The sequence below is a fragment of the Eumetopias jubatus genome, unplaced genomic scaffold (assembly GCF_037043125.1).
Source record: "Eumetopias jubatus isolate StellerSeaLion01/CBP00866 unplaced genomic scaffold, mEumJub1_p1.0 scaffold_12, whole genome shotgun sequence".
Taxonomy (NCBI): Eukaryota; Metazoa; Chordata; class Mammalia; order Carnivora; family Otariidae; genus Eumetopias; species Eumetopias jubatus.
Genome location: NW_028274818.1, coordinates 69,605,588 through 69,631,384, shown reverse-complemented (window position 1 = coordinate 69,631,384; position 25,797 = coordinate 69,605,588). Strand labels below are relative to the sequence as shown.

General features: G+C 55.7%; 1 protein-coding gene and 1 long non-coding RNA gene across 6 annotated transcripts in view; one reads left to right on the top strand and one right to left on the bottom strand.

Moving 5' to 3' along the window:
- Window positions 1-20,912, bottom strand: part of RAB40C (RAB40C, member RAS oncogene family) — a 29,146-nt gene extending 8,234 nt beyond the window's left edge. For 2 of the 5 annotated variants that reach the window (XM_028111716.2, XM_028111712.2), the window contains exons 1-4: window positions 20,157-20,215; window positions 19,781-20,004; window positions 856-916; window positions 285-345 (exon numbers count right to left, since the gene is read on the bottom strand). In XM_028111716.2, coding sequence (XP_027967517.1) covers window positions 285-345; window positions 856-916; window positions 19,781-19,922 — 264 coding nt within the window. In that variant the 5' untranslated portion in view covers window positions 19,923-20,004; window positions 20,157-20,215. Of the gene's footprint in view, window positions 1-284; window positions 346-855; window positions 917-19,780; window positions 20,005-20,116; window positions 20,216-20,334; window positions 20,437-20,780 lie in introns of those variants that run through there. The other 3 variants (XM_028111713.2, XM_028111715.2, XM_028111714.2) reach the window with 3 other exon arrangements.
- Window positions 20,913-21,090: 178 nt separating this feature from the next.
- LOC148162823 (uncharacterized) lies at window positions 21,091-22,325 on the top strand. Its single transcript, XR_015766531.1, has 2 exons — window positions 21,091-21,291; window positions 21,391-22,325. It is a non-coding gene; the product is annotated as an uncharacterized LOC148162823 (long non-coding RNA).
- The last annotated feature ends 3,472 nt before the right edge of the window (window positions 22,326-25,797 follow it).

Sequence of the window (25,797 nt, the reverse complement as noted above, 5' to 3'; positions counted from 1 at the left end):
CTCCATCAGCACACCCAAGTCCAGGGAGGTCACCTCCTCTTCCCGGGGAACTGGATGACTGAGCGGCATCTCCAAGTGTCTCAGCACACCTCCTGTGGCACCTCCACCAGCAGGAGCCATGAGAGCCGATGGGCACAGAGGGTACCCGAGGTTAGAACCCAGTGGAAGCCTGGTGTTCAGATGTCAGACTTGGCTTAGAAAGAATCATGCATGTGGGGTGTGACAGCACAGCAGCGGGAGGGGGTCATCCTGGAGAACAGCACCGGCACGGTCGCTGGGCTTACCTGCGCACCCCTGGAGTAGGACCTGAAGATGGTGCAGAACCTGCCTTGGCCCGAGGTGTCCCTGAAACACAGGGGGGTTGGGGGACGCAGCCCATGGGACCCCAGCGTGCACAGTGTCATCCCTGTGAGGTGCTGGCCCCCGCCCCCTCCCACTCCACAGCTCACCCTGGCGGACCTCCATGGGCCTGTGTGCCTTGGAACCTCGCCCTACTGGGCTGGAGAACCCCACCCCCTGCGGGAATTCACACCTCCTGCTGAGGTTCTGGAAAACGCTCCTTCATGTGTAGCCCAGGGAAGAACAAGGGCAGAGGGGCCATGGTCACGGTGGAAATGAGTGTTTCTGGGCCAAAGGGAGCTGGGCTCTATCAGATCAAACAGCCCAGACTTCTGGTTTCTGCATCAGAGTCCGTTCCACAGGGACACAGGGTCTGTGCAAATGGCTGTTCCAGGGAGGGTCAAGAGGACGCCGTCCCATCTCTGAGGACTCCTGACTCACTTGAGGCATCTCACAGTGACACTGCGGCGCTGCAGTCCCTGCCCCGGACACCTCGCCCCGCAGGGCCTGACTCACCAGAGTTCCAGCTTGACCCGCCGTCCATCCAGCAGGATGGTGGTCGTCTTATAGTCGATTCCTGAAAGGAAGCAGAGGGTAGCTGCAGGTGACACGTGGGGACAGGCCCACCAGGACCCACCATGCCAGGGCCGAGGGCCGTGCCACCCCCACCTGGAGGCTTCCCGTAGCTCCAGCCCAGCAACCCGAGTGGGCCACCCCAGTGTCGCCCCGAGAGCGCATGCTGGGTGCTGACAGCCGCAGAGCGGAGGGAGGAGGCTCGTCTCCGTGCTGACCTGCTTCGTCTGGGTCCTGACATCGACCTCCCAGAGGCTAAGGGTGTCTGTGTTCTTGGTTCACCGTAGCCCCCGGGTACTGACGACTGGAGCGTGCTGGGAGCATGATGAAAGGGCAAGTAATCTCTAAAATGCCATCTCTCTGGAGAGTTCTCTGCAAAACCCACGCCTGCCCTAGCTTCAGTTTTTGTTTTTACTCTTTTATGGGACAAAGTCAGTCCACAAGAAGTTGGTAAGAGCATGGACACTTAGCTTACATGGAACATCTTCAAGTGGTCTGTGGGCCATCCAGAAACTTCCCACAAGCTATGCCTTCCCTCCTCCATTCCTAAACCTTAAAAATCTCATCAGTTTCTTGACTTTATAACACTTGCTCCAAGAGAGCTTGAAAATGGGCTTTTCTTTAAGGTTTATTTTTTATTTTTATTTATTTAATTGAGAGAGCGAGAGAGCGTCAGTGGGGGAAGGGACAGAGACAGGGAGAAAGAATCTGAGATTCTGCACTGAGCGCAGAGCCTGACACAGGGCTCAATCTCACGACCCTGAGATCACCACCTGAGCCGAAACCAAGAGTCGGATGCTTAACCGACTGAACCAGCCAGGCGCCCCATTTTTTTAAAGCAAACTCTAGACCCAATGTGGGGCTTGAACCCACAGTCCCGAGATCAAGAGTCATATGCTCCACCAACTAAACCACCCAGGCGCCCTGTTTTTTTTTTATTTATTTTTAATTTAATTTATTTTAATGTTATTTATTTATTTATTTGAGAGAGAGAGAGAAAGAGAGTGCAAGAGCAAAAGCACAAGCAGGCGGAGTGGAAGAGGTAGAGGGAGAAGCAGACTCCCCACTGAGCTAGGAGCCCAATGCGGGACTTGATCCCAGGACCCTGGGATGGTGACCTGAGCTGAAGGCAGACGTGTAACTGAATGAGCCACCAGGCGTCCCAATGGTCATTTTTTTAAAAGATTTTATTTATTTATTTGAGAGAGAGAGAGAAAGCTAGGACAAGCAGGGGGAGAAGCAGACTTCCCGCGGAGCAGGGAGCCTGATGTGGGGCTCGATCCCAGGACCCCGGGAACATGACCTGAGCTGAAGGCAGACGGTTCACCGAATGAGCCACCCAGGTGTCCCAAAAATGGGCATTTTTAACGCAGGTGTTGTTCACACACGCATCATGTGCACACGGCACACCCCCAACCCTGGCACTGGGGCCTCTACCCTCACTGTCCTTCAGCCCGGCCAACTCCCAGCTGTGCATGAAAATCTGGCTCCCGTGCCTCAAAGGACATTAACAGAATGAAAACGTCCTGTTTTCCTCACCGACAAAAGAGGAGAAAATATTTGCAAATCACATATCTGATGAGACTGGTATCCACAATATAGAAAGAAATGCTACAACTCAATACCAAAACCACCCAATTAAAAATGGGCAAAAGACTTGAACAGACATTTCTCCAAAGAGGATACACAAATGAGCAATACGCACATGGAAAGGTGTTCAACCCCACTCAGCATCAGGGAAATGCAAATCAAACCACAATGAGATGTCAACTCACACCATTTAGATGGTTATTGGAGAAAAAAACAAAGAAAATCACAGGTGCTGGTGAGGGTGTGAAGAAGCTGGAGCTCTCGAGCACTGCGGTGCAGGTGGGGGAGGGTGCAGCTGCCACGTGGAAAACAGCCTGGTGGCTCCTCAAAAACTCAAACACAGAATTACTATCTGATGCAGAAATTCCACTTCCGGCTTACAACCAAAAGAACTGAAAGCAAGGAATCAACTACGGATGTATTTCCACACCCACGCTCACAGCCGCACTGTCCACAGCCGCCAAAAGGTGGAAGCAGCTCATGTGTCCATCGGCAGACGAAGGGAAAAGTGTGGTCTGTCCGTGCAGTGGACCAGTGTTCAGCCCTAACGGGGAAGACAGGCCAACATGTGCTTCCACAGGGGTGGGCCTGGAGGGCATCGCGCTCGGGGAGATAAGCCTGTGGCAGGAAGACAAATGGGGGGGATTCCGCTTCTCGAGGCCCCTCGAGCCGCCAGATCCCTGGAGACAGAAGGTGGATGGAGGTCACCAGGGGCGGGGGCAGGTGGGGAGTCAGCGATTCATGGGGACAGAGCTTCAGTTTGGGAAGATGGAAAAGCTCTGTGGACGGACAGTGGTCGTGGTCCCACAACAACGGGAATGAGCTGTGCACCTAAAGACGGTGAAGGGGGCAAACGTCCTGTTACATGTATTGTACCACAATTAAAAGAAAAGAGAGAGAAGACTCTCTTGCACGTATTCTCAAGCAAAAGAAACACTCCGCAGGAAGAAGCAAACTCAGGCCTGTCCCCACCCGCCCTCCCCCCAGCCAGTTCTCTCATCTCTATGCTTCTGTTCCATGTTCCCCGACTGGCATCCACTCAAGTATCCTCGGTCCTAGGTGGGAGCTCCTGTAATTCTGTCAAACAGGAAGCACAGATCTGGCCCAGGACTTGCCTCTTTTTGGTCCTGGATCTACCACTCCTGTGAGACAGAAACGGCGGTAACCAGAAAGGCTGTGATGTGGACGCCCATGCTCTGGGCAACATCACCTCCAGGTGGCGGGTCAGCCCAGCAGGCTGGGGGCTAAGGAACGGGAACTCCCCAGCACCTCTCCGAGGCTCCCCGCGAAAGGGTGCTGCCCAGTCACCCCGAGGTGACTCCTAAGGCCCAGCTGGGAGTGGCAGGGAGGAGGGCGTGCCCAGCAAAGGCCCAGGAGACAAGGTGCGGTGTGGCGAATGCGGAGTGCAGCTGGGCGCCTCAAGGCTCTATCTGCCCACGTTCCACCGCGCTCATCACCATCCCTACGGCACCGTGACTTTGGGGTGCAGGCTCCGCTCTCCAGCAGCGGCACTAAACGCCCTGCCAAGCACACTGCAGGCCAATGAGCATGCAGAGCCGGGAGCTATCCCAAGGAAGGGTCTGCTCCGCTTCCAACCTGTCCTGCTGCACAGCCCGCCCGGCTGGGTCCAAGAATTCCCAGAGCACAGGGCTCTCAGGGAAGGCTGCAGAGGAGAGCTCGGAGGCAGCAGGGAGCCATGCCCGCCCCTCCCACCTTGCCAGGAGCCCCCACAGCCCCCACAAAAAGGCTGAGCAGCCCGTGTGAAGGGACTGAGGGAAGTGGACAGCGGGGCCCAGCTGCGGACGGCCTGGCCGCCAGCCAAGATCTCCTGACAGGGCGGAGAGCCCCAGGCTGACAGGTTCACATGGGCACCAAAATTTCAAATATATCCTTCATGCCTACCCTGCCCCTCATCCCCACCTCCCAAATCTGGACAAAAACGTACAGTGTACTTCATAAAGTCTTAGAAGATACAGACCCACAAGTCCACAGAGAGAGACCTGCCTGTAGGAAAGCAGACTCTCCGTGCCATCACCAAGGATAGTGTCAACTAAACGTCACTACTCAGGCAGCTCCGACAAGTCCTGGGTCTCCAGATCTGATGCTGGAGGACTGCAGTCACACTCCCCCTGCCTCACGCCAGCAGTCCACGAACACTGAGCCCCTCTTTGAAAAACTGTTCAAAACACGAAATCTTGGAGAGCCCAGGCATGACCATTAGAATCAGCTGGTGGGGGCTCAGATAACTGCCTGGGTGCACATGGGGGTGACCAGGCCTCCTGAGGTGACGGGAGCAGCTCACATGCAGGGTGGGGGTCATACTGGGTGGCCAAGTCTCGGGCCCCAGAACTGGGAACACTCTCTGGACAGACACAGGGCACTGGGAGGTCAGCGGGGGCCAGCGGCAGCTGACCAGTGCCCAGGGAGAGAGGTGCTGTTCTGGTTCCCGACCCTTCTCACGTGAGAGCTCTTGAAGCATGTTATTTGCCCAGTGTTCTGGGGGGTCTTTCCCGTGTCAGCGCAGCCCAGGGCCCATTCAGTGACTCCAGCAACCCCTCCACCCGCTCAGCTGATGTGTCCCACTCCTGGCTAACAGCCAGTTCTCTCATCTCTGTGCCTCTGTTCCATGTTCCGGGAGCTGTCCTCAACTTTAGCGTTCTCCTATGACCCTTTAAAAAATTCTGCTGCTCTTTCTAACCTCATTTCTCAATGCTCTTTCTGGCCCTCTGAACGCTCTTTTCGAATAACATTCTGTTCCTAGTTCTTGGACGCAGTATCTCTTTGTATCTCAGGCAACACTAATTATCAGATTGTTAAGGTTCTCAGATGTCCTTCCTCACACTGTGTGGTGCTTGGCTGTCCACCAGCCCTCGGAGACCCCAAGAAGCTGCAGAAAGTCCAGGTGACTCTGCTCAAGTGGGGCTCACAATGGAGCTGTCAGGCACCTCGGGATGTACGGAGGTCCCTTGTCTTGGACTGGGGGCTGTTCCTGCAAAGAACTAGCTGCTGCCCATGGGCAGCACGGGACGCTACCTGAGCACCAGCAGCAGGGGCGGTCGGGGCCCTCCGCCACACCCGCTTCTCCCAGGGAGCAGACCTCCCGTGTCCCTGCTAGGCCCCCGCCCTGGCTTCAGTCCCAGAGGGCCCCAGGGCATGGGGTCCTGCCGGCGCCTCACAGCCAGACTTCAGGCCTCTGCGGTTTGTCCTGCGTAGGTACCTGCGCCCCACACACTCAGCCTCTCTCACCTGACAGGGCCACAAGTTCCCAAGAATGTCCTTTCTACTGTGTTACAGGGTTTCTCAAGGGAGTGGCAATTCACTCGACACAAACTGCTGTTTATGTTCCTACTATATACCAGGCACGGTTTTGGGAACGACAGGGGCTCGCGTCGTGGCTGTCCCACGCCTGCACCCGGACCAAGAGCTACAGAGAGTCCCTCTGAGGGGACACGTGTTATTGTCACAGACTCAGGAGGCACAGGCCAGGGACCTCAGGTGAACTGCCGTGTACATGATCACTGGGCACCAGAGGGAACAGTCCTGAGTCCAACAGCTCCAACGTCTGGCAGGTATTTGTACAGGAAGCACCTGCAGACCTCACTCTGTGCGACGACCCATCTTGCACAATGTGTGAGCCCCATCCGCACACATTTGGCAGGGATGCCACCACCTTGTGAATCACAGGGGTCTTGTTGGTTCAGAATTTTACCAAAAGTTCTTCACCATTTTGGAAAAAAACCCACCTCCTCCTTAGTAACACCTGCACCAGGTACATTTCTACTGTCACCTTGTCAGCATCTAGTACACCTGGATCGGAGCACAAGCGATTCAGGATGCACTGCCCCTCTTCCCCCTCACATTCCAGATACACTGCGTGTACACGTTCTAGTTCTGCATGTAGACGGCATGGATGACCTGCAGATCAAACTCACTGCTTCTCAGGACAGTACAGGGGACGCTGCAAAGCACTGGCCCCAGAGGGCCTGACACGGCTGAGGACGGCACCTGCTGACAGCGCCCTGACGCCACGTCCCTGCACCACAGCCCAGGCAGGGCGACAGGGGCAGCTCCCGGCCCTGGGGAAACACCGGCGGATGCTGGAGGAGCAGAACGCTGTAATTACGGGTTGCTGACTGGTGTTCTTCAAAGAGATGGGTCAGGGACAGGAGGCGGAGGAGGAAGGAATGATACAAGAAAGTTTCAACTTTCTGGAATGCCTGTTTTTGATAGTCACCCCCTTCCTGGTGGTTCCGGGGGAGCTCACCAAGGCACCCACCCTGCTCGCAGAGACCCACTTCACTCACTGTGTGAGCACAGCTGCAGGCGTCCGTCTCCTCTGGCCTCTCACCCTTGGCAGGGGTACACCCGTCACCTGTGGGGCGTCTGCGGCCACACGGCCAGCCTGTCAAGGTGACGTGGACAAGAGCCACCCTACTGGCCAGAGCTGAGGTGTGCTGTCCCGTCAGGAGTCGGCAGACGGACAGGCTACGAGTCACACTCTCTTCCGCTCCCTCCTTCAGAGCTTCACCAGAGCTCACATGCCTGTCAGCACGGACTCAGGACCACCGACCTCCAAGAAAACCCACTGTCACTAGGAATGACATGATGCTCAGGCAGAGAACACACGAAGAGGAACCAGACAGCTTCAGCCGTCTGCCCGGTCAGCTTGATTTGCTGTGTCAACCAAGACTGTCGGTTCAATTTTCCACTGTTCAGAATGAAGACCGCTACACACAACCAGGCGGACCTCTGGGGGTGGGCATTTCCCACACACCTGTTAAGACCCACCTGAAGGGAGAGGGCAAGGAAAGACATCACCTGCCCGGATGGGACATCTGTCACCACCTCCTTCCTGTCTGAGGTCCCAGTCTTTATGGAAGAAACGGCAACACTCAACATGTAATTATCCAGCTACTTTACAACATGATTAAAAGCCACAGGAGGACTTTTTTTTTTAAAGTAAGTTTTATGCCCAACGTGGGGCCTGAACTCACAACCCTGAGATCAAGAGGGGTACATGCTCTACCAACTGAGCCAGCTGGGCAGCTACTCTGGATTTCAGCTCGGGTCATGATCTCTGGGTCCTGGGATCAAGCCCCATGTCGGGCTCCCCGCTCAGCAGAGAGTCTCTTTCTCCCTCTGCCCCTCCCCCTGCTTGTGTGCGTGCGCGCTCTCTCTCTCTTGCTGTCAAATAAATAAAATCTTAAAAAAAAAAAAAGAAACAGAAGTGCTAACTGGTGTCTTCCTTTGGAAGTGGAAGAGGGAGAGGAAGCCATTCCCCACAGGCTCTCCCCACTGCGGCGGCTCCTGATAGGGGAGTGGCATCCAGGGATGGCTGGGAGTGCCCCCGGGTAGTGCGGACCACCAGCTCCAAGCCCTCACGGAGAGGCAGCCCACCCACTAAGGTCACAGCAGGCTCCAACAGCGACACAGCGGGCGGAGCCCCCAGATCGTGCCTCCCAGGAAGGACAGCTCGAGTCGCTGTCCGACTGAGGCACGCTCCCCTGTGCTTCCAACAGGACGTCTAAACCCAAGACAGGCAGCTATTGCTTAATGGTTACTCCCTAGGGAGGGAAAACAAGCTCTCCCAAGTCCCCAAAGACAGTCAAGAAGCTGAAGAGGAATGCTGGGGTCTTCTAGGAAGCAGAAAAAGCTCCCCATGACACAGGTGGATGCACAAAATACCCTGGGACGCACACAGCAGTCGTTCTGGCGGGCCAGGTACAGGCAGCCCTCCTGCACACTAAGTGGCCTTCATGCTTCTCGTCCAAGGGGAAGGCTGCAGCACATGCCTATGCCCAGGAACTGCACCTCACACCACACAGCGTGCTTGGGGACATAAACAGGGATTCCACACGTCCCCGGTAGACATGGAGGCGGCACTGGGCAATGTGGCAGGCACTCCTATGTGAGCATGGGGTCCTGCCTCCTGGCACTCACGCCCCTGGGTACGCGGTACAACCCTCCCCCAGAGGGTGGTGGAACGAAGACTTGCTTCTGACCCTTGGAATGAGGCCAAGGTGACAGATGTCCCTCTGTGATCATGTTACATGAGATTGTCCCACTGGCATATTCTCTACCTTTCTGGTTCTACGAAGCAAGCCGCCCTAGGCAGAGCCCCGTGTGTGCCTCAGAAGGGAGGTGGCGGGTACCGCCAACAGCCCCACAAACTTGAAAAGGATTCTCTGGGGTGCCTGGGGGGGCTCAGTCAGTTGAGCTTCGGACTCTCGATTATGGCTCAGGTCGTGATCTCAGGGTCGCGGGATCCAACTCCATGCTCAGCGGGGAGTCAGCTTGAGATTTTCTCTCCCACTGCCCCTCCCTCCCGGCACACACATGCACTCACACACTCTCTCTCAAATAAAGAAATCTTAAAAAAAAAAAAAAAAAAAGTTGTGATGCTTGGGTGGCTCATTCGTTAAGCATCTGCTTTTGGCTCGGGTCATGATCCCAGGGTCCTGGGATCTCCCCGCTCTGTGGGAAGCCTGCTTCTCCCTCTCCCACTCCCCCTGCTTGTGTTCCCTCTCTCGCTGTGTCTCTCTCTGTCAAATAAATAAATAAAATCTTAAAAAAAAAAAAAAAGGATTCTTTCTGTTGCAGCCCACACCTGATTGCAGCCCGAGAGAGACCTTGTGAGGACCCAGCTAAGCTATGACTGGGTTTCTGACACACAAAAACCACTGGGAAGTGGGTGCTGCTTTAAGCCCCTCAGTTTGTGGTAATTTCTTAGTTGGCTCGGGGCTGCTGTGCCAAAATACCATCAACTGCATGGTTTACAAACAACAGAGACTGACTTCTCTCCGCTCTGGAGGCTGGAAGTTGGAGACCAGGTGCCAGCAGAGTCCGTGTTTGGTGAGGGCTGGCTTCCTGGGTCACAAACAGCAGGAGGGGCCAGGGAGCTCTCTGGGTCTCTTTGACGAGGGCACTGATCTCATTCCAGAGGCTCCACCCTCGTGACTAAGTCCCTTCCCAAGGGCCCCACCCCTGACTGTCACCTGGGGGAGTCAGGTATGAAGATGTGAATTCTGGTAGACACAAACATTCAGTCCAAAGCAAGAACTAAGACCAGCAGTATCTACCAGAAATGCAAACACACACTCCCCTGACCAGTCACCAAAAATCTACCCAAATCAAAACTATACAAAGAACTTTTCATGGTGGTGTGGTGGGCAGAATAACACCCCCAACCCGCCCCTGGAGATGTCCTCCCCCTAATCCCTGGAACCTGTGAACATGCACCCTGCAAGGCAAAGGGACCTTGAAGGTGTGACTGGGGGGATGGGCCTTAAGAGGGAAAGGGTCCTGTGTTATCTGGGTGGGCCTGAGGTCATCAGGAATCCTTAAAGATGGGGACTCTTTCCTAGCTGAGTCAGAGATGGGATGCAAGGAGGAGAGACTCAAAGCCTGGAAGGGCCTGACCTGGCTTTCAAGACAGAGAAGAAGGAAGGCGGGCGAGGGATGTGGGTGGTCTCTAGAAGCTGGTGCAGCCCGGTTCACAGCCAGCAGAGACCCGGGGGACCTGTCAAGGCCGTGAGCAAGGAACAGACCTCCCTGAGAGCCTGCAGAAAGGACGGCCCAACCGCCAGAGCACAGAACCATGAGATAATGTGTTACAGCAGGAACAGGGAAGGAGTACACTGTGGGAAAGGAACGGGAGGTTATCTACTGCAGCACTATTAACAGACTGGGTACAAAGTAAAGCCCGCCCACTGGGGGTGGTTAAGCAACAGAAGGTGACCCCTAGGACGGAAGGCTGTCCTAAAGAAACAGGATAAAAGGAAAGTGAACGGAAATCTCACTCCCCACCCCCTGGGACAGTCCGAAAACCGTCTGGTGGCGCCTACTAAGGCTAGACACACCCTACACCTCAGCAACCCCATTCCACAGTGTATCCCCAACAGAAACACACACATACAGGCACCAAAAACAAGTATGAGAATTTTCACAGGAACACCATTCAGAAAAAACCCAAACACGGAAACTTTCCAAAAGCCCCGGTGCAGAAGAACAGATAAAGACACTGCAGTCGGCACAGACGACAGCCACATGGCACCAAGGAGGGGGCCTCACCACACAACCGCGCAGCCGCACCTCACGAAAAACGGGGCGCGTGTGACTCCACGTCTAGGAACACTCGAGAAATACAAACCAGCCTGGAACAGAAACATCGGCGGCTGCCAGGTCTGGGAGCAGATAGGCTGGTCTGCAAGGAGCACGGGGGCTGAGGGTGGTGATGGGCTCTCAGGTGTGCACACCTGTCAGCACTCACAGAACTGCAAACTTTAAATGGATCCGGGCTCTGGGCACACAAATTATACCTCAAGAGAGTTGATTAAAAAGAAAAGGTAGGGGCGCCTGGGTGGCTCAGTCATTAAGCGTCTGCCTTCGGCTCAGGTCATGGTCCCAGCGTCCTGGGATCGAGCCCCGCATCGGCTCCACACTCAGCGGGAAGCCTGCTTCTCCCTCTCCGGCTCCCCCTGCTTGTGTTCCCTCTCTCGCTGTGTCTCTCTCTGTCAAATAAATAAATAAAGTCTTTAAAAAAAAAAGAAAGAAAAAGAAAACAAGGTCATGATCCCGGGGTCCTGGGATCGAGTCCCATGTCGGGGTTCCTGCTTCTCTTTCTCTCTCTGCCCCTCCCCCTGCTTGTGCTCATTCACCTCTCTCTCTCTCTCTGAATCTTTAAAAAAGAAAAAGAAAAAAGGCTGACAACATCAAACACCGGCCAAGATGTAAAGCAACTGGAACTCACACACATTGCTGGTGGGAATTCAGAATGACAGAGGACTTTAAAACACAGCTGGGCAATTTCTCATGAGTTAAGCAGACAAAAACACACGTGGCCGAGCAACCCCACTGCTAGAGACACATGCACACAAAGACTTTGTGAGTTAGGAATGTGTTTCATGCCAGTAAATCATTCACTTGCAAATGGTCAACATAATATGCATATTTACCACAAAACTTTTTCTAAATATATCTATTTTTAAAAATTTTATTTATTTATTTGACAGAGAGACATACAGCAAGAGAGGAAACACAAGCAGGGAGAGTGGGAGAGGGAGAAGCAGGCTCCCCGCTGAGCAGGGAGCCCAACATGAGACTTGAATCCCAGGACCCTGGGATCATGACCTGAGCCGAAGGCAGATGCTTAATGACTGAGCCACCCAGGAGCCCCAAATCGAAATTTTTTTTCAAGTTTTATTTATTTAAGTCATCTCCACACCCAACATGGGGGTCGAACCCATGACACTGAGATCCAAGAGTCGCACGTTCCTTGGACTGAGCCGGCCAGGGGCCTCCCACAAAAATAAAAATTTTTTAAAGACTTTAAAGATTTGTACAAGAATGTTCATACCAGCATTCTTCACAACAGCCCAAATCAGGACATGACCAGTGACCAGAACCGTACTGACAGGTGAATGGATAAACAAATTGGGGTATATGTGTGCAAAGGAATGCTCCTCTGGAACAGGAGAGATGGCTATGGTGTGTGCCCCATGTGAGTGAGTCTCACGCACATCCTGCCAAGTGACACAAACCAACAGCACGAAAGACCATCTTGCATGACTCAATTTACAGGAAGTTCTGGAGAGGCAAAAGTAACCTTAGAGTGACAGGAAGCACACCAGTGAGGAGTGGGGGCTGGGGGCTGGGGGCTGGACTTCCAAGACCCATGACAGAACTTTTAGGGAGAAGTGGAAACAATCCATACCCCAATTACGGCAGTGGTTATATAAGTATGCGCTCGTCGAGACTCACTGAACTCTACACTCAAAATGGGTCCATTTCATCATATGTAAATTCTATCTCAATAAAGCTTATTTTAAAAAAGTAAACCCACAGGATATTGACCATGCATGGAGTTTAGATTAACAGGTCTTTTGACCATGGGGGCTCTGAATCCAGATTGGAGCTGGGTGCGAACATCTGACCCCTAGCATGCTGAGCACACAGACATGCGGGAACAAGGACCCTCGAACTCCCGTCCTTCTCCAGGCCAGGGTCTGCCCCCGCAGGCACACGGAAGTCTGTTGCTGGGGAAAGGAGGAGGGGGGCTGCCTGATGAAGGACATAAAAGGAAGCAGAAGTTACCTAATGCATTTCAAGATGCCTTTCCACATACACTAGCACGCTGGGTTTCAAGAGGAGCTCTAGGGCAGTTTGTGGACCGGTTTCCTTAATAAACCACACCAGACCAGACCAAAGCAAAAGGTTTCATAAGGAGCAAGCACACTCTGTGTACAAAATTTGGCAAAATACAGAACACTTAACATAAAAAAAAAATGCAAAAATTACTCATAACCCCCAAATTCAGAGATACCCATTATTAATGTTTTCGTGTGCCTCACGGCCCAATTCTTTCATTGTACATGATGTAATTAGACAGACTCTGCCTGCTTAACAAGGTATCAGCTTTCCTCATGTCACTGGATACTCACTATTCCCCCAAAACACCATTTTTAAGGCTATATCTCACTCTATGAATACACCATATTTCCCCTCTGGACCCTTGGGCGTTTCAGGCTTTTCATTTCTATTACTAAAAAAGAAAAGGAAAGGGGTGCCTGGTGGCTTGGTTGTTAAGCATCTGCCTTCGGCTCAGATCATGATCCCAGGGTCCTGGGATTGAGCCCCACATCGGGCTCCCTGCTCGGCGGGAAGCCTGCTTCTCCCTCTCCCACTCCCCCTGCTTGTGTTCCCTCTCTAGCTGTCTCTGTCAAATAAATAAAATCTTAAAAAAAAAAAAAAAAGCCTTGATTGTCTTCAGTTGTGTCCCCTATTATTCCCCAGGAAAGACCCCTACCCAATTTCTAAGGCTCTGGAGAGCACACGCTGCAGACTCCCTTACTGCACGACTCACTCCTGGCACTCCTAGCACCAAGCGTCGCCAGATTTCCTGTTGTGCACTTACAGGTGAACATTCCATCCCAAAAGTTAAACATCTTTCCGTCTATTTTTCATCAGAACCCCCTCTCTGAGGACTCTGTGTGTGGCCCTGGCCAACGGACTTCAAATGAGGAAAATCCTCCTAAAAATGATACGACCACGAAGCTGTCCTCACTTACCCAGGGATCTGGTCATTGCTGGACCCAAATAAAATCACTGCCAGCCCCAGGGACCAAGAGAGCTTTGAGTGTGAAGGTGTCCAGGACCTCGGGCTCCCACGGGAGACCTGGGTCAGACCAGTGCAGCAGTTTCTGCAGGAAGATGAGGGACCTGTGCTCAGGGACACACCTCCTCCCTGTCCAAGCCTCAGCCGTAAGGAAACCAGACCCAGCTCCTGACATCTTCCTGCCAACATCAGACCCAGGAAGGACCAGACCACCCTGTGAAAGGTGACCATGTTCCTGCAGTCACTCAAGGCCGTGCACAGCGTTTCAAGTCTGGATAACATCTCTTAGCTCACTAGCCATCCTCACAGACCTGATTACCAGGTACTCACCCTACCTCAGCTCCTGGGAAGGTGCAGACTGGCAATGACCCAGTTAGCGACCCCAGAAACTACTAGATGGGAGTGCAGGCCCATCTCTGTCACAGCACTGCTACCGATCCCGATCCAGAGCACTTTGTTCTGACCCACCCCGGTGGCTTCCTGGGCTCACAGACGTGTGTTTATCACCTGGCCAAGATCTCTGTCCAGGGTTCACACGAACTCACGTGCCCAGACATGTCTGTACATTGACACTTATCGGTAAATCGGTAAAGCCCCTGCCTGCTCCCAGAATTCAGGCCTCCTGCCATTCTCTGTTTTTGCTCAGAGATGCTGGCCTCCTGACACCAGGCCCCTCCGCACTCCTTCTTGGTTAGACCCCTCTTGTCCTTCCCTCCTTCCTCACGACCCTGAAGCCCTGTCTTTCTGAGCACCGCCCACCCATCCTGCACAAATCGTGCCCCCCTTATGTGTTCCAGACAAAGGGCCAAAGCTTGTCTGGTCGTGTCCTTGGGTCCCTGCCACACCCACTGGTGCCAGGTTTACTTGGCCACCTCTGTCCCCCTGTCCCTCTCCCACCCTCCGAAGGATGCACACCCATAGTCCACAAGGCACTCAGTACTCCAGTCTTGGCAGAAGAGAACCGCAGCTGCGGACGTGACACTTTGCCGGTCATTATAGGCCCTATAGGAGCACAACCATAACTAGCAACCTCCTTCCACCTGATGCTCGCTTGTATTTACTCTCATTCCCAAAGGATTTAAGGAGCCCATGTCCTCCCACCTGAAGGGTGACCCCATACAGCCAGTCTTCCCAGTCTCCCACTCCCAACCTCCTTCCCCTGCATGCCCAGGGCAGCAAACCCAGCCCCATGGGCCACCTTGCTCCAAACCAGGGCGCTGGAAATGGAGACCTTACCCCACTTCCTCCATATGGCAGATGGCAACACCCTGACCCACGTGGCCCCAGACCCCACAACACCCACACCAGGTGCTGCCCACTCCCCAGGCCTGGCTACAACTCTACCCTCTGCCTCCCGCTCCTCCTCCCCCTCACTGGCCACAGGCCCCAGACCAGGTACAATTCAGGTTCAACAGGAGGGGAAGTACCCGAAAGACCTTTCCCGCCTACTTCCTTGGCTCCCTGTTGAGGTCTCCTTCCTGAAACACATTTCTGTTGACTTCATCAACCAAGCCACACTCTTGCTGATGGGAACATGACACAGCAGTGTCACGGTGACAGCACAGCCCTGCAAGAGAGGCCAGCTCTGCATCGCTATGTGCCGGCCATTGAGGCAGATATTCTCTGACCTGCCTGAGCTTACGGAAACTGCTCAAGACTGGGGGAAAAACTAAAAATTTAAAATACTCTACCTACTTTCGGACAACTTAGGCAAGGCCATGCCAGGTCAAATGACCAACCAGCCTAATTAGCTTCATCTGAAGCAGAAACAAGTCTGCGCCTCCCCGCCTGCCACCCCGTCAGGCTGGGCTAAGTTATTTAAACTTTACATGGCACACATAGCAGATGAGTGCCTCTGGCAAAGGGGGAGCTAGGAATCCCAGCCCCGCACAGATGGGTGTATGTGTGGCACTCTGGGGCCTGCTGGAAACTTCTCTGGAAACTGGTGGTTTGCTGCCCTGATTAGCAGCTGACCCTGGGAGCTGTCGGGGCTCTGCTCTGCTGGTCTCCGCCAGGAGGGAGGCAGGCAGGGCTGGAGCAGCTCAGTGAAGGGAGAACAAATGGGCCTCAGTGACTGTCCCAGGCCCCAGAGCAGAGGGAGGAGGCAGCCCCAGTATCGGGGAGGGTCTGTGATGAGAAGAGGGTCATCCCTGCCAGTCAGCACCAGGTGCCCAGCAGCCAGACTCTGCCTAACAAAGCCTGGAGAGAAGCGTCAACCAGGAACTCAGTGACCCACTGCCCAGGGGAAGGGGGTCGGGCAGCCAGTGCCTAGGGAGACAACAGGCGCCAGGCCCTGTACTGCCTACGGCAGCTGCACTCCCCAGCTTGTCTAAGCCTCAGTTTCTCATCTGCCAAATGGGACGATGATGGTGCCTCCGTCACAGGATGGCAGAGATGCCTAGATGATGGAAAGAGCACTGGGGGAGCCCAGCACTGTGACCATGCTGGGCACACATCATACTCCAGGCCAACATCCCTCTTTGGAACTTGCCATCTGACAGAAGAAAGGCAAATCCCAGTAAACCGCCCAGAAAAATGGGCAGAGTCCAGACACAAACACCAACCACACACAGAGGAAGAAAAGGGACGACAAAGGGTTGTGTGGTGACCCAGCAACCAACACCAGGTTTCTATCAACACAGAGACACTGCACACAGGCTGCTCATTCATTTAGGACACACAGCAGTTAATGCCTCCTGGGCATACATCTCACACCAACACCGGGGAAAAAACAGCGGATGAGACACCAGAGACCCATCCTGACTCAGGAAACAGCATGGTGGCGCATCTAGAGATGCAGTCTCTCCTTGGGTTTGCACGGAGGATAGAAACCAACTTCCAGCCAGGTGAGAAGAGATGTTCAGAACTGTCCAGTGAAGGGGCGCCTGGGTGGCTCAGTCGTTAAGCGTCTGCCTTCGGCTCAGGTCATGATCCCAGGGCCCTGGGATCCAGCCCCCAATTGGGCTCCCTGCTCAGCAGGGAGCCTGCTTCTCCCTCTCCCACTCCCCCTGCTTGTGTTCCCCTCTCTCGCTGTGTCTCTCTGTGTCAAATAAATAAATAAAATCTTAGAAAAAAAAGAACCGTCCAGTGAAAAACCATGGAGCTGGGGGACATGATGAGCTCCAGCCTAGCCATCGGGTTGCTGAAGTGGGCTGCTCCCCCACTTTGTTTGGCTTTGTTTGGTCCCATACACACCAACAGCCAGCAGGACCCAGATACTCACAGCACACCTCATGCTCGCCTGGCTTTGTCCACACCCGTCACCAACACTGTGCTCCTCCTACCTTCCCTGCCCCCCAGGCCCTGGGCTCAAAGTACACTCAGCAGCTCCCACCAACACTGACCCCAGAGGAGCAGACACGGAGAGATGGACTCACATCCACTCTTGAGTCTCCTGGACCACGGGCATATCAACCACAGTGTATCTTCCTGCCGGCCCCCAACCTTCAATGTGAAGGTTTGTGGGAGCCAAATGCAGAGCATGTAACTGCCCTCAATGTTCACTGGCCTCAGAAAAGTGGGACCAGGCCTGTGCACTGCAGCAGGACACTCTCTGGGCTCCCAGCGCCCCAGTGCGGAGTCAGACCTGGGGGTGCACTCAGGACTATAAGCTGCTCACAAAACACCTGTGCCTCATTCCTGCCAGCTTTCACAACCAAGCCTCCTTGACGCTTACGCTATGGAGTGTAACTTCCCTGTGGATGGCCCGGGCGGAACCTCTATGCAAAGTGTTCTGTTGTCTCCCCAACAGAACAGAGGCCTCCTCTAAAACCGCTGCTGTGTGTTCAGAAAAGAGGAAACTCAAGCCTCCCAAAAGGAGGATTTCCAGCTCTACAGAGACCCATGAACCACAAACCAAGAGCCTACGGCAGGCTCCCATGGGTATGGGCACACGGTCACAGACGGCTGTCACGGCTTCAGGTGCCAGCACAGAAAAGGCCGTTTCAATGACTCACGTGTCTGCAGAGCTGGGAAGATGATGTGCACTCATGTCCCTGTCTGAAGAACGAGCTAGACAAGACTTCGATGCAGGTAAGTAATCAGGCTGGCCCAAGGAAAGGCGTTTGATTACACGTCCTTCACCAAGTGGGGATTTCCCTGCCATGGTCATCTGCTCCTGGTGAGAGGAACCGTGCAAGTTTAGGCAGAAAACAAGCCTGGAAACGTGCTAAGCGCTTTTAACAATGAAGAAGGAAAAGAAATACATGTATATCCTTTGTAAGAGAATCAGAAATTTGAAAATTCCTGAACGTTATTAACTCTTACAAAGAACAAATTCACATGATGGGGAACCCTGAGAACCAGCTGCTCCAGAGCTTCCAAAACCCTCAAGGATCTCCCTTAGGGAGGCTTCAGAGAAGAATCAATTGCTCTCCCCTCTGCCCACTTCCCCAGGGACACAGCACTGGCCACCGGGGTCAGCGAGCTGAGCCCTGACCACACACACCCGCCCCTCGAGCTGCGCGCTTCTTAACCTCAAGGATCCTAGACACAGGCTAACACTCTGCCTTTTCCACTTGATGCTGGGGTGATGGCAGGGACCTGTGAGTGCTCCTTTCCTCACCATTTCTGGCAGATCGCCCTCGCACTGGACCAGCTCACTGTGAGTCTCTGACAACTGCACCGTCGTAGGCAAATCACCGTGTGTTACTCAGTACTGACCCTAGTTCAATCAACGTGTCCTAGGAACTGTGGCAGCCACTACAACCCAACAGAGAGCACAGGAGGTGGGTCCCATCTCTCCAACCAGCGGCTCTGTGTTCCCTGAGAGCTCGCTGCACCCTACTGGAGTCCCTGACGGTGTGGCTGAACGGATCCTCAGAAGCATGTATGAACAGTCCAGGAAAACACTGCTGCCCCAGACGAACCCCAGCCTTCTCACGCTCTTCTCAACACACATCACCAGCCTCCCGGGAGTGGGGCTCCAGGAAGCAGCGCTACCACTGGAAAAGCAACTCAACGACTAAGTCACAAAGGACACCTCTGACAGTCGCTGTCAAGCGTCCACTGAGGTAGCAGTAACCGATGAAGGGCCTGCTGAGGCCCCAGTGGAGGCTCTCCCTCACCTAAAAACAAAGCCAGGGCCCCCCTTCTTGCCCTTCGAGCCATCTCCTCTAAGGCGGGGCTGAGAGCACATGCTTTAGGAGGTGGCGCCGTGCAAATCCTGTAGCTGAAGCTGGCCCAGCAAGAAGGGCGGCTAGCCAGTGCGGGTAATCCAACAACCTTCACAAGTCCACATGCTGTCAGCTGCCTATAGGCAACAACCTAGCCAAGAGCAAATGCTCAGAGCAGTCAGACAGGACTGACAAGAGTCCAAGAAGCAAAGTAACAAAGGGTGTGGAGAACAAAGACCTGAAGAAGTAAAATCAGAAGAAGGTCCTTGCAAAGACTGGATGCTGACATGCTCTCAGAAGATTTCCTGGTTCCCCTTAAAACAGAACCCCCACCACAGAGGAGGTTCTGACCACACTGATCCCCTGCACACGTTAGCTGTTTTTTTTCTACGTGAAAGATGTAAATTGATGGAAGCTGGGACGAGTGCTAGGGATGTGTATTAGCTGTGTACTTGAACAACGCAACCGGAAATCGAGGGGTGGGCATCTCCTTCCAGCACAAGCTTCTGGTTCCCTGAGTCCTGAGTAACAACTGCCTCAGAGGGTCAGCCTGCCTTTGAGGAACCCCATCTGCACACACATGCCACAGGGTCACGGGAAAACCCTAGCCATACCTGGCACACCTGTCCCAGCTTCTCCACCTGGACTGCACAGAACCCCGGTGGCCGTGGGACCCCCACCGCTGGACGCTGCCCCTCAGGTACCTCCATCCCGGGCTCCGCAACATGCCTGCTTTCACGCACCCTCTGGGGGGCTGTCGCTCCGGGGCTGAGATGGCGCGGGCCCACAGCCACCACGCCGCTCTGCTCCGATGCACCCAGGGGCCCACTGCAAAGCCATTCGCCTCGCTGAAGGCCTCCATCTGACCTGGCCAGGGCCAAGCAGCCTGCGAGCTCGGGATCCTGCTGCTCCCCGCCCCCCACCCCCACCCCCCACCCCCACCCCGGGGCTCGGGCCTTCGCCAGAGGACACAGGGCTGAGAAAGAAAACAGATCGCGAGCTGCCGCAGGCCTGCTCGCTGCACGGAGGGCCGCCCGTGCCGCGGCCTTACCGTTGCTGTAGGCGTACGGGGACTCGGCCGCGCCGTCCTGCAGGCTCTCCAGGATCTCGCCCTTGCCCACGTCGCTGTCGCCCACCAGCAGGAACTTGAGCAGGTAGTCGTAGCTCTTGACCGGGCTGCCCTGCGTCCCCATCCTCTCACGCGCGCGCGAGCCAAGCCCGCATGCCCACGGCGCCGGCCGCGGGAGCAGGGCGGGGAGGAGGCCTCGGACCGACCTGCGGGCCCGGGGCGCGGGTGAGCGGGGGCGGCCGGCGAGGCCCGGGCTAGCGGCGAGGGCCAGGCCCCGCCCGCGCCGGCCGTCCGCCCGCCTGTGCCGTCCGCCCGTACCTGCGCCACCACCCGCCGCCGCCGCCGCCACCCGCCTCACCTCAGCACCACCGCCGCCGCCCCACCGCTTCCCGCACAGCGCCGCGCAGCCCCGCAGCCCCGCCGCCCCGCCCCCGGCCCGAGCGCCGCCATTGGCTGCCCCCCGCCCGCCCAGGCCCATTGGCCGGAGCGCACGTCCGTCACGACCGCCCGCCCCCCCACCGTTTCCCACACTCCACCGTTAAGCCTCCGGTCGCCCCGCCTCCACGCCGTCGCCATTGGTCACCCGCCGCCTCTTTCCCGTGGCCATTGGTCCGTACGCACATCCGTCACGACTGCCCGCCCCCACCGCGCCCCATTCAGCTTTGGGGGAAGATTCTGGCCACCTCGCCTAGTCGCCGTCGCCATGGGCCACTCGCCTCCGGGTTTCCCGGAACCGCTGGTTTGCCTGCACGTCCGTCAGCACCTCTACCGCCCCCGCTGCTCCCCCCAGAGCACCCGCAGTCACCAGCAGCCCTGCCCTCTGCCCCAGCAACACTTCGGCCCTCGCCCGCCCCCTTCTCGACGCGATTGGCCACCGCTTCCGATCCTCCCAGAGCCAGTGGTCCGCCCGCACGTCGATCACGGCCCCTCTCAGCCCGCCCCACTCGCCCCGTGCTTCCCGCCCCTTTCCCTACACGCTCACCAATCAGGAGCTTGAGGCTTCAGGTTGTTTGCATACGCCCCCTCCCGCGGGCGGGAGTAGGATGGTGGCGGTCCCCGGGCTGAGGTGACGCGGCTGTGTCCTGGAGGACGAAAGCCCCTAGCAAGGTGCAGCCGCTGCTCCCGCAGACAGCCCCGCGAAGGTGGCGAGGCCCCCTGGAACTGCGCTCCCGGGAGCCGCCCTCCCCGCGGTGGGGCGGGGACCGGGCGTGGCGGGCCGGGGCTGGCCAATCAGCGCTCGGAGAGGCCCGGGGAGGCGGGACTTCCGCTCCGGCAGGGGCGGGGCCGCCGGGGCGACGCTCGGAGCGGTCCAGCGAGCGGGCAGCTTCCTGGGCCGGGGACCCCTAGCTTACGGCGCCTGGTCGCTCAGGCCCAATGCTCTCGAACCTCGGCTGTGCCCTGAGCGGCCTGCTCTTGGACGCCAGGGCGGATGGCTGCACGGGCTCTATCCCCAGGGGCTCGTGGCCGGAGCCACGCGGCCCCCCGGGTCCGAGGTCAGGCGGGGTGGGGGTCCCGGGAGGGGCAGGGCGTGTGAAGACGCTATTCCACTCTGCAAAATGGGAAATCGAAATAATATCCTTTCCACCTACCAGATCGGCAGCATCGCTGCGGGCCAGCCCGCGGGAACGGACTCTCGGAGCGCGGTGGTCCAGGCTGATAATTCAGCCCGGTCCGCTGGTACGGAGCTGTTGGATCAGCCGGCTTCGTGCAGCCCCATACGGACGCGAAAAGAGAAGAACGCAGATGACAGCATGCTTTATCCAGGATAATTTCAGTATTTACGCTTCTAAAAATTCGTTTTACTGAAGGTTTTAGGCATTAGAGAAACGATGCGCGCATAGGAAGAGGTCTGGACGTATGCTCAGCAGACGGACAGCGTCGTTTGCTCTGGGGTTGGGGATCAAGAGTGACTTTCTCCTCATTGATAACATTTGTTTATGAGAACATACTTACATATGACACCTAATAGGGGGTGACTCAAAAAGTTAGGTATAAAAATACCATACAATGCAGTCATTCAGCTTCTAGGGAAAAGAAAATTTACATCCACACAAACTCTTGTACCGGAATCTTCATGGCAGCACTATTCACAGTGGCCAAAAGGTGGAAACAACCCAGACTTCCATCAGCAGATCAATGGGTGAACAAAATGTAGCCTAGCCACACAATGGACGTATTCATCCATAGAAAGGAATAAAGTACTGATCTGTGCCACATACCAATTATAGGAAATGCCCAGAACAGGCAAGTCCATAAAGCAGATTAGTGGTCACCAGGGCCCCAGGGAAGGGGGAAATGGTGAGTGACTGCTTATTGGGTACAGGGTTTCTTTTTGGGGTGATGTGAAGCTTGTGATGGTCGTACTACTTGGTAAAGTTACTAAAAATCATTGAATTGGCAACTCTGCCCACGGGTCCTGTCCCCGTGTTATAATAAAAGCACCTTTTTTCACTGTAAAACAAAAATCACTGAATTGTGCACACAAAATGGATGAATTAAAAATGCTTCAATAAAGCTGTTAATTGGGGCACCTGAGTGGCTCAGTCAGTTAAGTGTCTGCCTTCGGCTCAGGTTGTGGTCCCAGGGTCCTGGCATTGAACCCTGCGTCGGGCTCCCTGCTCATCTGGGAGCCTGCTTCTCCCTCTCCCACTCCCCCTGCTTTTGCTCTCTCTGACAAATAAATAAATAAAATATTAAAAAAAATAAAGCTGTTAAGAATAATAAAGAATTAGTTGTCAAATAGCCCTTACCAGACCAGGTAGGGCTCCCTACAAAGCAGACCTGTGCAGAGGGAGCATGTCACCATGATGACCATGACCCACTGTGCCGCACTGAGGACAGCCCGGCTAGCATGTCTTCCCAGGAGGTAAGGAACTGGTTGCAAGAACTTTCTTCCCAAGGGGTCACAGACCCTGGGCCACGGCTCCAGCAGCAGGTGGCTTTCAGACAGCAGACCCCACACGGAGTGACCCCACCCCCAAGCTGCAGACAGCCTTTTCTAGGAAGTGTGTCCACCCACATGCACACTGCTGGTTCATTCTGGCCTGGTGCCTGGGGAGCTTCCTGATGAGCTGGTCCCTCTGCTGGGTGAACGGCACCTGGGCCTTCCTCACCTGCCTTCAGGGAGCGGCTCTCCTCTTGTCCTCCTGGTCTTCCAGGGCAGCATGGAGCCGAGACACAGGAGGACAGAGGCTGGCCGGGGATGGGCAGGGCCTCTTGGCTCATTCATAATCCACAGAGGAGCCCCGACGGACCTGCTTGTACATTTGCTTAGGCCGTGTCCTCCCCCTGGACGATGACCATTCCCCGGATGCTGGGTTACAGCACACACAACGTCCAGTGTTTACAGAAAGGCACCTCCACCCACAACACAGATGTTACAGAAACAGCCAGGGGGCAGGGTCTTGTTGGGAGGCAGGGGGCCCGATCCCCAGAGGGGCCAGAGACAGAGTACTGACGGGCACAGGACAAGGGGGCTGGCAGCTCGCACTTGGCTTCCACCTGCCCCCCCCACCCCCGCGCCTCAATCCGGCATGTCAGGGAAGGTCCTCGGGGGTGATGGGGCTGGACATCTCCTGCAGAGCTCACTGCAGTCTCTGCTCCAGCACTGCCTACTCCCTGCTCTGGAGGACCAAGACCCTTGTCCAGGGACTGGAAGCACTGTGAGGTTAATAATTTCCTTCTTGGTTTCTGAGGCTGCCTAGAGGTTCCCTGGGGTGAAGGGGTGACGGGTGAGAAGCTATTATCATCCCCTTTCCAGAGAAATTAAAAGCATTCTTCACCCCTCTCAGGACTTCCCCTAAAGGGACTCCAACGGCTTTTAGGCCCCACTGCCGGCTCTCCCATCATCCAGGACAAAGAGAGGAATTGGGCTCAGCACCTATGTTTTCTGACTGAGCCTTTCCCAACACAGCCTGTGCAGCGGGTGTGACCATCCCTACTTTGTAGGTTGGGGGCCTGTGCAGGGGTGTGATCCTGGGGGCAGGCGTGGCCTTCTGGTCCTCCGCTGGGTCCCTGCACTGCTCGCATCCCCTCGGGCCTCTCCCCTCCCTGCCTCAAACCAGAGAGGCACCAAGGAAGCCACAGGGTCTGGGGCAGCAGGGCCAGTCCAGGGGGGTGGGGGTGGCCTGAGGGGTGCCACTCTGGCCTTGTGGACAGAGGAACTGGCCTCCCACAAAGATGCATGCCCTTCTACAAAGCCATTCTGAGACCCAGTAAGTGCCAGGCCCGGTCCTGGGGCCTGAGGAAGGGACAGGACTGCATCCCTGCCACTGAGGGACCTTGGGCTAACGATGAAGCAGCCCAGAACAGCCCTCTGTTTGCAAGTCCTGGGCCAGTCCTGCTGAGGTGTCCATGTATTAGGTGGTCAAGGGTAATTCTGGGTACCCCTGGCCCACGAGACATAGGAAGTGTCTAGTAAAGAACCCCCTGCCCCCAGTCTCCCCTGCAGCTGCCACACCTGTTGGCTCTGGGCAAGGATGGGGGCCAGGCCTCCAGACCCGGCTCCTGTCCAGGCAGGGAGCAGGGGAACAAAGGAAGTAGTCTGAAGTGGTCTCTGTCCTCCCCTCCACGATACCCACTGCCCTCTATGCTGGACCCCAAGCCCTGCTTTCCAAGAAGGGTCCGGGGTTTACCCCTTGGGAAAAACAGACCTTGGCCCCAAAAGCTCTGTGCCCAAGCTCTCTGGGAGCACCCATGAAAGTTTCAGTTACTTGGCCCCAAGCTCAAAACTGGTGCCAGGGAGAGGCCCGTTCCCATGAAACCCCACAGGTGGAGGAACCCAGAAACCTTTGTGTGTGCGTCCAGCAAGAACCAAGGGTGGATGCTGCAGCTAGTGGGCCAGAGCATGGGGAATGGCAGACATTCACATGGTCGCAAATACCTCTGTATAAATTACTTATTAAAGCGTTAGTGGCTTTGCAGAGAATCTGGTAATCAAGTGGACGTCACCAGGATGGACAGACACTGTGTGCCTCTCAATGTCACGCCCTAGGAAGGACACAGTGGTGGCATTTACATGCTCTTTGTGCCAAGAGCACACGTGCTGAATCTCTTGGTGAGAATCATCAGATAAGCCCCACAGAGGGTCATCCTACCAAGTAACTGGCTATATCTTCCACGCCCACATCGTGGGAGGCTGGCACCAGGCTGTGGCCAGGACAGGCCACCTGCCGAGAGGCTGCTGCAGAGCTCACTGGGGCACCCAGCAAGAGGCCCCACCCACACTACCCCAATTCCCCTCACCATGCCGTGACTGCTCAGTCTGTCCTTCAGAACAGAAAATGTTAGGGGTAGAATCAGGGGCAACTGATGATCAGACGGTTCAGGAAAAAATAGAGCAGAAATATAAAGAAGCAAATGTGGCAAAATGTGAACAAAGGGGAATGTGGGTCAGGGCACTGAACAGTACAGTGCGTGGCTTCCGTGCATCTGAAACATGTCAAAGTAGGAAGCTTTCACTCACGGGGTGGGGGGGATGGCAGGGAGCGCACTGTGGAGCTCAGACCTGCCTGCTGTGTGGCCTTCGATTAGTCACCATCCCTCTCTGAGCTCGTCTCCTGTGATGGGCGGGAGGCTGCTCTCTTCCAGCAACCCTGAGAACCTGAGAGGGAAGTGGCTGAAACCGAAAAGGAAACAACGTCCACTTCTTGGGGTGACCTGAGGTCCGGCCTCAGGGCTCTGCCCAGGTCAGCGTGGCAGAGGCGGTCAGAGACCTGGGCTGGGGACAAGAGGGCCCACCAATTAAGGCTGTTCCTGGGAGGTGGGGTCAGCATCTCTCGGTGGCGGCAAGTGGCTGGAGGGACCGGCGCTGCCCTTAGGAGAGGGAGAGGCAACCCATCACAGAGGGTGACAGTTGCCACACAAGGCCTGTGATGTGGCCACCACCGCCCAGTGGGCTGGCCAGAGCCCCAAGCAGAGAGGTGGCATCTGCTGACTGGGGAGGCAGCCCCAGAAAGACAGGCGGTGGAGGCCACTCTCAGCAGGCTCCAGGGGCCTGG